A 10,505-nucleotide genomic window follows, 5' to 3' on the forward strand; every position below is an offset into this window, starting at 1 on the left:
CTGTAATCTCGCGAGAAGTCATATAATACTGACAGCGTTTTGTTTGGTACTTCAAAACAAAACGCATAAAAGAGCATGACAAAACTGAAACTTGCACTGTAAACGGGCGCGCACGCGCACACACACACACACACACACACACACACACACAAACTAATGGAAGTCATTGATATAATAAAATAATGTATTATAAAAAAAGGAAGTTTTAACTTCTTTCCAGTGACTTTTTTTGATATTTGTTATTTTAACTTTGCAATTGCACTAAAAAGATTTAGTCGAGTTTGTTTACTGGTTCGTTTCTGTTAAAAACACCGATTCATTCACTAATAGTCATATGAGGCTTAAAGTAAACAGTGCATTGACACTTCGGCTATCAAAGTCCAACTCTAGATTTACTGGACGACTGCAGAAATGTTGGTAAGTTCTCATAATGTGTGATTGCTTTAAAACATCCTCATTTAAATGTATATTTCCAGTATGTTCCTATATTTGTGTATATAACGTTACATAGTTAAGGTCAAAAGTTTACATACACTTTGCAGAATCTGCTAAATGTTAAGTATTTTACCAAAATAAGAGGGATCTTACAAAATGCATTCTGTTTTTTATTTATTACGGACCTGAATAAGATATTTCACATAAAGACGTTTACATATAGTCAACAAGAGAAAATAGTAGTTGAATATATATAAAAAATGTCCCTGTTCAGAAGTTAGCATACACTTGGTTAATACTGTGTTGTTCCCTGAATGATCTACAGCTTTTTTTGTTTGTTTGTGATAGTTGTTCATGAATTCCTTGTTTATCCTGAAACTGCCTGCTGTTCTTCAGAAAATTATTTGCTTTTTCAGCATTTTAGTGTATTTGAATTCTGAATATGTGTATTTAAATATGTGAATATCTTATTCAGGTCAGTACTAAATAAAAAATAACATGCATTTTGCATGATCCCTCCTATTTTGGTCAAATAATTAACATTTTGCAGATTCTGCAAGGTATATATAAACATTTGACTTTAACTGTATGTAACTGTATCACTGTCATTGAATGTTAATGTGCAGCACTGTCTGATGATTTGGTGTCAGTGTCTGGAGATCATGCAGGTTTAATGTGCTGATAAACAGGTACATCAAGGTGTTGAGCTGAAAACGCCTCCCTCAGGACTGGAGAGAGAGTTTCACACTCTATTTAACTCTGGTGCTGTGCAATTTCTGTCTGAGCTTATCTCCACCTTCCAAGCAGAGGTTGACAAGGTATTGGAAAACCACTTATACTTGGGCCATTCTACTGCTCTCCCACAACCCAAAACAATTTTTTTTTTTGTATTTTAGTATGTTTTAGTATGTGGTTTTTTAATTCTGTATTGTGATGTGCTCACTACCAAAACATTACTGTCACCACTGAAAATGTACAGTCACTTTATGAAAATACAATATGGGAATTAACTGCACAATTACTAGAAACGTGTACCTTGGATATTATACAATTTGCATACATACAAAATTTGTGGGAAAATACTTTCTTTTTTTTAAGATGTTTCCAACTCTGATTCTGTAGAATAATTTATTTAATTTCTAATAGCATTTAACCCCATTATGCTTATTAAGGAAACCCAAATTACTTATTTAGGCTACTCATAACAATGTTTGTTGTTTGTGTGTTTATTTTTTGGATGAGTGTTCATCAAAAGATGTCTTCACTATTTTGCGAGGTTTTGAATTTGCGAGTCCTCCGGAAAGTTCAGCTGGATCTGACTGGAGAGTTGCCAGGTTTTCTGAAGGACACAGCTCATATCCGAAATGATCCCAGCTGGAAAGTCAGCCCGGTTCCAGCACGATTACACTGCAGACATGTGGACGTTGGTGACCTTTCACCCTGTGATACACAACGCCTTATAATGGGACTCAAATCTACTGCCCAAGGGTTACAGGTAGGACTTAGTTGTGCAAATAAAATGATATACACTGAAATTCCTAGTTGTATTTGTGTAATTGTTCTGTCCTGTTGTAGGTTGATTTTGATGATGGTAACTGCCCAACATATCGCAATCAAATAAAGGGCATTTATAATGTTTACCAGGCTGTGCACAACCAGTTTCAGGGTGAGTCTTGAAAGTCCTGCTACTTTTTTTGTCAGAAGTGAAATTAATTAAATATTCTTTGAAACAAGAATCTCATCAGAGATGTATAGAAAGCATGTGTTAACAATTTGTCATATTCCTCTTAAATAGATGTACCACACATTTCTCAGGCTCCAGTGCTGATGCTCCGTCCTCGAGCGTGGAACATGGTGGAGCACAACATGATGGTATTGATTATTAATACATCTCCTTGATTATTAATACTGTGTTGTTAACTGAATGATCCACAGCTGTGTTTTTTGTTTAGTGATAGTTGTTCATGAGTCCCTTGTTTGTCCTAAACCGTTAAACTGCCTGCCGTTCTTCGGAAAAATCCTTTAGGTCCCACAAATTCTTTGGTTTTCCAGCATTTTAGTGTATTTGAACCCTTTCCAACAATGACTGTTTGATTTGGAGATCCATCTTTTCACACTGAGGACAACTGAGGGACTCATATGCAACTATTACAGAAGGTTCAAATGCTCACTGATGCTCCAGAAGGAAAAACCAAGGAAAACCAAAAAAAAAATTTTGATCAGTAACTTATTTTGTCTTCTGGGAAACATGTAACAATCTTATGTAACCTCTGAAGGGCAGTACTAAATGAAAAATATGATATTTAGGCAAAATAAGAAAAATATACACATCTTCACGCTGTTCAAAAGTTTTCACCCCCCAGCTCTTAATGCAGAGTTTTTCCTTCTGGAGCATCAACTGATTCAGATTAAAAAGAAAGATAAAACAGATAACTCTTTAGATGTATATAAGCATCTGTTTGTCTGTAGGTGAATGGCCGAGAGGTTCCAGGTCCATTGTTTGATTTTGGTCTACTGATGTTTCATAATGCAAAACTACTTCTTCAAAACCAGAGTGGCCCTTTTTTCTACTTGTCTAAGGTCAGTGTCCGATCACATTACTCCATTTACCAGGAAATAACTTCAGTGTGGGATCAAACATATCTTAGAAACTCTTTGTCTTTTGTGTGCAGGTTGAGAGCTACATGGAGGCCAGACTCTGGAGTCTGATTTTTTTCTGGACTGAGAAAAAGGTGCCAGGTTGACAGAAATTACAAATGACCCCCCTGCAGTTTGAAATTCATTTCTAATGTATTCTGAATTTGTAGCTTGGCCTGCCAGCAGGCTGTATAAAGGCCACTGTGTTGATCGAGTGTGTCCTGGCATCCTTTGAGATGGAGGAGATTTTGTACGAGCTGAAGGAGCACTCTGCTGGTCTAAACTGTGGCATCTGGGATTACTCAGCTTCCTTTGTCAACAAATTCGGTCAGCTCATACATTTTCTGCAAGATTGACTATAGACTCAATCACATTTCTCATTTGCGATGATGGTTTGCTTTCTAGGTCAACGGACTGATTTCCTCCTCCCTGATCGCAGTAAGTATGTGGATATGGAGAAGCGTTTCCTGCACAGCTACATGGATCTTCTAGTGCAGACGTGTCACCGCAGGGGTGCCCTAGCAACAGGTGGCATGGCAGCATTGCTGTTGCCTAGAGACAAAGAGAGTGACCTCTACAAGACTGTACTCAATACTGCAACCAGGCAAGACACAACCAGAACAAATAAGAACTCTATAGTTATCTGAATCCAATCCATAATCGCAATCAAAATGTAGTGGCACATACTTATAAAGCCAAATATGGCATAAAACATGAAATGAACTTAATTGTTTTTGCATTTAATTTAAATATCATATACACTACCGGTCAAAAGTTTGGGGTCAGTAAATTTTTCTTCTTCTTCTTCTTTTTTTTGAAAGAAATTAATACTTTTATTTTTATTCACCAAGGGAGTGTTAAATTGATAAAAAGGGATAGCAAATACTTACATTGTTAGAAAATATTTATATTTTAAATAAATACTGTTCTTTTGAGCTTTTTATTCATCAAAGAATCCTGAGAAATATCACAATTTCTAAATAAATACTTCGCTGGGCAACTGTTGCAATATATAATCCAATATAGATCATTCTAATAATAAATCAGTATATTAGAATGATTTCTGAAGGATCATGTGACACTTAAGACTGAAGTAATGGCTGATGAAAATTCAGCTTTTCACCGCAGAAATAAATTAAATTTTAAAGTATATTACAATAGAAACCATTATTTTATATTGCAATAACATTTCGCAATATTACAGTTTTTTTCTATATTTTTGATTTAAATAAATGCAGCCATTATGAGCATAAGAGACTTTCTTTTAAAACATTACAACTCTTACTGACCCCAAACTTTTGACCGGTAGTGTATTTCATTAATGCATTAATGCTATAAAGTGTTTTCACAACGACTCATCAATCGGCCATATTGGTGCCACTAAATGTAAACTATGCCACTAAACCGAACAAAACTTGCATATTTTGCTGATTATTGCTGGTGAAATAATCAATTATTGCAATGTTTTTGGGCTGTACTAATCTGTCGGACCAGAAAAAAACAGTTAGAGTACTATAGACAAAAAACTGTCTGAGTAACAAAAGGCATTTGTGGTTGGCCAAACTAAACAACATTTGTGTTTGTTCTTATTATTTCCAGCCAGGTAGGTGAAATATTAGACTAATATCTAAATTAATACTGCTTGTATGTATCTTTACCCCATATTAACTTTAGTTTACCAAAATATTGCGCCTTTTCCTGCTTACTAAGTCCTTCTCTATATGATTTAGCAGATTCCACACATTTTTTCTGTGGTTTAGACAGCATAAATTAGCAGAACAACATATTCAGTAGTACATTAACCATGCAGTCCATGCTGTTGTTTACATCCAGGTCACTGACCAAATCATGACGTAAGTGCAAACCTTCCGTAATAATAGCTATTAATATTAATCTAACTTAGGGTTGAAGATTTAAACAACTTTGTAACACTATCAATATTAAAATTTGACCTGTAATTCTGCACAAATATGTATAATGGGCCTTAAATCATGCACCACCAAGCCGACAAATGTTGCCCAAATAAACCTGTGGGAAAATCTCACATATTTACATTTAAGACACAAGCCAAATCTATGGACCATAATATAATAGAGCCTTGGTGGTGGGATGTTCAGACTTGGAACTGTGTGAAACCACATCAAGACCGCATATCCAAACCTTTTAAACAACCCAGAATACCTCACTACAAAACCTGCCCAATTGCCACTCAAAACTAGCCCCAACTAGACCAAAAAAATTCCAGTGGCTAAATATCACGTTATGGGTCACTTTAACCCGCGGTCCACGGAAACAGGGAAAACCAAAGACTTGGCAACCTAAGCCTGCAAGTCATGACTTCAAACCACGACTCACAACTTTGTAGTATTCCAGGCGAGTCACGCTAAACTGCATAAACACTGCATCCGTAGGGGCTGCCATTGTTGTTTCGCGGGCTATGTGACGTCAGAGCGCGGAACTGGCAGTACATCGATCTAGTACGAAGTTCACAGGTGGGAAGTCACAGGTTTGACTGTCCTTCCAGTGCACTTTCAGGGGTAGAAGTTTGGAAAAAAAATGGTAACTGGTTGCCTGGAACGCGGCATTACCCACAACATTGTAATGGAGCTAAAAAAGTATGTTCAAACAATGTTACGCTAAATTTACCTGAACATTTAAAATATCCAGTTTTTTAAATGGTGATTCAGTTATAATCAAGTTAGACTGCTGTGATCCGTATTTTATTTGCCTGAGAACGTTGTGACAACATCTGTGCAACGTTCCATTGTTATGGCAACAACATCGTCTACGTGCTGGCAACATTATTGTAACAACGTAGAAATGTAAGACGCAAAAAGGCTGTGGCAACGTTGTTGGGCGACATTTATCAGCCGTGAGGCGACGTTTTTACTACATGTATTTTTTAATGCCAGATTATAAATATTGCCTTTTCTGCGTGTTATATCAGACACAGAATAAGTATGTAATACTTTTACATACTGTTTAACATTAAAAAGTCGTTCATTAATATTGTTTTCTTTAACTTAACATCTGCTTGTGTAAACTTTGAAGAGTAAAAATGCCAATCAAACTTTATTTCATACCAAACATTTCATACATACCAAGAATTCAATGTAAAATGCAATGTAGAGTATATATTACGTATGGAAATATATTAAGTCTAGTCTATAAGTATTAAGTCTATTATATTTAGTTTAAGTATATCAAATTACAAATAAAAAAGCAAAGACATCTGAGAATGTTTATTAAAAAAAAGAAAAGCAATGAAACAACGGTCACCGGACGATGAGGCGGACTCTAAGCGGAGAATATGGCGGACAGGAGAGCGTAGTCAAAGGCAGGCAACGCAGAATCCAGTAGGCAGGCACAAGTCAACACCAAACATCAGTAAGGATATCTGAATAATGAAAGAAATATAGTTAGCATTACACCAAACCCAACAGCAAATTAACACTCGGTATGTGAATTATTAGCTATTCTGTTCATCCATTAACAGAAAAAAATGAATCCCTCATTAGACACGAAAAGGTTGTAGGTTTTGTTTGGATATTTACATAGGCCTATCTTATTTATCTGAGAGATGGCCCTGATCCGTGGTTGAATGGCAATATTGTGACAACGTAGAACGAACAACCTTTTAGCCATGTTGTTACAACGTTGCTAAAAGGTTGACTACGTTGAGGCAACCTTCTGTGTTTGTTGGGATTTTAGTATGCATAACATTAATATATTATTGCGCTGTTCAAAGGAATACATCAATACAGCACAACCAGTTATGGTTCTGTATTGGTTTTCCATACAAATGATCATTCTTGTGTTGCTTTAGACTTAAGTTACTGGAGATCAAGGCAGGAGTTGATGGGTTCATGGTCTACGACATGGACCTGATTGAGCCCATGCAAAAAGTAAGTGTCACTCATAAAGGGATAGTTCGCCCAAAAATACAATTCTGTCATTACTTACATGTCGTACCATACCTGTAAAACCTTTGTTCATCTTCGGAACACAAATTAAGATATTTTTGATGAAATCTGAGAGCTTTCTGACCTTGCACAGACAGGGTCAGGTTTAGAATGACATAATGGTGAGAAATTAATAGACTTCCCCATCTCAGCACTCACATATAAACATATAAAAACATATAAATTTCTCTGTCTCACACAGTTGTTCAAGCTTCACTCTCACAGTCAGAACCAACTCCTGCAGCTGCGTGAAGATATCACTGTGACCCCTGAAGACTTGCTCATTATGCCTGCAGTCAGTTGAATTCTACCAATGCATATCACGTAAGCATTTTAATAAATGTGTGGTGAGTGTGCATCCTGTTGCCTATGTCTTGTGTGCTTTATATCTCTGTAGGGAGGAGTAACAATGTATGGATTGAGGTATAACATTGCTGTAGGAGTCCTCTTCATTGAAGCCTGGCTTTCAGGTGCAAAACTTTTTCCACTCATGGCTTTTTAAACAACATTTTTATGCTTTGTGATGAATGGAGATTTTATTGACATTAACTTGTAACTTGTACATCAGGCAGAGGTCATTTCTTCTATCTGGGGAAGGTTGAGGATTCAGCCACAGCAGAGATATCCAGATCTCAGGTTGGTTCACGACACTGTCCAGCTCACTTGCTACAATATAACATTATCTCAGATTTTAAGAGGGTGCGTTTGTCAGGTTTGGCAGTGGATTCGGCACCAAGTGAGACTGGAGGATGACGGGACGGTAGTGACCCGAGCACTTGTCAGCAGTTTGGCTGAAGGTCTGATGGAAGATCTGAAGGCGGCCATACATTGCCAAACAAGCAGGTAGAGAATGCTTCACAGGTGCTTCATATGCACCTTATTCCTTAATGCAGAAATAAGCACAGTTTATTAGCCACTATAGGGAAATAATGAGAAGAATAACAGCGTGCAGTAAACGGTAAAACTTTTTGCACTACAAACCAATGTGTTCATAATTAAGATAATACATTAAAATAATGGGAAGACACACAAATGTACAATATCAAGCAGCAAAACAAGCTGTTTTGTACAGCTAAAAAAAAAACTGGATGCGAATGAGATTGGAGGTCAGACCTATAAAATTTACAAATGGCTGTGCCCACTTTTACAGGAAGAAAAAGGTGGATAGTGGATAGAGAACACTTTTGTTAAAATGTGACTTGAACAAGAAATAGTGGCCATAAAAAATAAGTGGGATTCACACACACACACACACACACACACAAAACAGGAATTACAGTGGTTACAGAATGTTCTAGGAGACTGTATGATAAAATCAGTGTTCAGAGAATTACAAAATACCTCAACTGACCCTTCACAAGACCCCTTCGTGTTGCTATGTCCAACAAGCCAATGGCGTTCTCATGCAGTGAAAAACACATCGCCAGACTAAGCAGAGCAGGTTACTTTAAGCATGAAACAAGGGTTTAGCTTTCAAATGTTGCCATTTTAAGAAATTCAAACAATAAATACTGTTTTGTGGCTCTTTAATGTGTCATGACAGATCGCTGAAGCGTCTCAGTTCAAGTGGCACGCAAACCGATCATCTCTTCCTTAGCACTAGTTATAGCACATAATAAACATGAATGAACATCAGGAGGTATCTTGTTTAAACCGTGGAGAGACATCAATACACACTGTTTTTCACATTTAAGACCACTGATGTTAATCTACTTTCCTGTCTAGTTTGTCGGAAAAAAAGGGCAAAATTCTGCATTATAATTGGTCATATTGTCTGTCAATCAAAAGAGTGCGAAGGGTCAATTACAATATGCAAAAACAATGTTAATATTACAAAATAAAAATGAATTATATACTGATAAAATTAAGTACTATATAAAAATTAAAATTTCTCAAAGTTATATTTGTTATATATAACTTATTAGTCTATCTTATCAACTAAAATAACAAAAAAGTTTTCAGCAATAAGAAATGAGGCTGAAATAAAATACATTATATGAAAAACAAAAATGTTAAAAAAAACTTACATAAAAATATGTAATGCTAAAATTACTAAAATGTAACTAAAAGATATTTACTAAAAAAAATAATGAAGTGAATATATATGCTTAATAAATACAGGTTTAATGGATTTTATGTGATCTAATGTCCCTCCTTTTATAATATATATATATATATATAATATATATATATATATATATATATATAAATACAGAAGTAGTTTACGTTGTAAATCTGTTTTTGCCCTGTGATTGCCCAAGAGCTCAAATGAATAAATATTGACCTTTTCTCTATTTCCATTCTTTGTAGGGACAAACAGAGGTTGATGACTGCTGTGTCCATGTTTCTAGAACTAGTGCAGAAGAATGATTTCCCAGAGTTCCTCACTACATACCTTAACCTGGACCACACTTTCCTCAGCTCTCAGAGCCAACAGGAGAACGTAAAAGCCAAACTCTAACAAGTCTTAATTACTATGTCACAAGCAAAATAATACATCTATGAATGCTTGTGAACCACTAACTCTCCATACCTAGATTTTAGACAAATAAAAAAAAAGTAAAAATGGATTAAAATGGAGTCTAAAAAAATTATAGGTATAAGTATAATTACTTCAGTTGACATATAGCAGTGGTTCTCAACCAAAAGAAATCAAGATGACTTAAAATGATGTAAAGCCAATTTTTAATTCACCCCAATCAACGACTATTCAGGAGTGAAATATAAAAAAAATATTCATACCTGGAAAAATATTTCAACTGCAAATCTACTATAATGACTATACATTTTTCTAGATTCTGAGTACAAAAACTCTTATCCATAATTTTTATCTAGTAAATGTGACCCTGGACCACAAAACCAGTCATAAGGATCAATTTTATACATCATCCAATAAGCTTTCCACTGATGTATGGTTTGTTAGGATAGGACACTATTTGGCTGAGATACAACTATTTGAAAATCTGAAATCTGCGGGTGCAAAAAAAAAAAAAAAAAAAAAAAAAAAAAATCACCTTTAAAGTTGTCCAAACTAAGTTCTTAGCAATGCACATTACTAATCCAAAATTAAGTTGATATATTTACAGTAGAAAATTTACAAAATATCTTCATGGAACATGATCTTAATATCCTGAAGATTTTTGGTATAAAAGAAAAAAAGATCATTTTGACCCATACAATGTATCGTTGGCTATTGCTACAAATATTCCCATTCTACAGACAGGTTTTGTGGTCCACGGTCACAAAAGACAAACAATTGGAAATGTCTTTTAATGATATTTCATTTAAATGTATTTTAAAGTCATCTTATTTGCAAAGATAAAAATAAATTCTCGTGCTCTGTATTTTCTCAAAGACGAAACTGTAACATCTTCCAGTGTACAACCAAATGTGGAAATTAAAAAACGAAAACAGAAGTACATCACGATCATGTTATTTTGTTTTATTTGTAACTGTGTGAGTGTCAAATGA

At 35.3% G+C, this 10,505-nt stretch overlaps 1 protein-coding gene across 1 annotated transcript; it reads left to right on the top strand.

Annotated features, from left to right (window-relative positions):
• The first annotated feature begins 93 nt into the window (after positions 1–93).
• On the top strand, positions 94–10,458 carry ugl (ureidoglycolate lyase). The gene is made up of 15 exons (XM_073820067.1): positions 94–417; positions 1,125–1,253; positions 1,712–1,930; positions 2,011–2,101; positions 2,231–2,307; positions 2,905–3,015; positions 3,108–3,167; positions 3,243–3,399; positions 3,478–3,676; positions 6,899–6,977; positions 7,237–7,329; positions 7,432–7,504; positions 7,603–7,670; positions 7,747–7,877; positions 9,345–10,458. Exons 1-15 carry the CDS (start codon positions 412–414, stop codon positions 9,493–9,495), a joined length of 1,644 nt encoding a protein of 547 aa, XP_073676168.1. The 5' UTR covers positions 94–411; the 3' UTR covers positions 9,496–10,458.
• The last annotated feature ends 47 nt before the right edge of the window (positions 10,459–10,505 follow it).

This window comes from Garra rufa, chromosome 16 (assembly GCF_049309525.1).
Source record: "Garra rufa chromosome 16, GarRuf1.0, whole genome shotgun sequence".
NCBI classification, from domain to species: domain Eukaryota; kingdom Metazoa; phylum Chordata; class Actinopteri; order Cypriniformes; family Cyprinidae; genus Garra; species Garra rufa.

What these genes read in the sequence shown, in the direction of transcription:
- ugl (XM_073820067.1), top strand. An exon ending in CTACTGCCCAAGGGTTACAG is followed by an intron (nt 1,931 to 2,010) that starts GTAGGACTTAGT and finishes GTCCTGTTGTAG; the next exon opens with GTTGATTTTGATGATGGTAA. An exon ending in TTCCTTTGTCAACAAATTCG is followed by an intron (nt 3,400 to 3,477) that starts GTCAGCTCATAC and finishes TTTGCTTTCTAG; the next exon opens with GTCAACGGACTGATTTCCTC.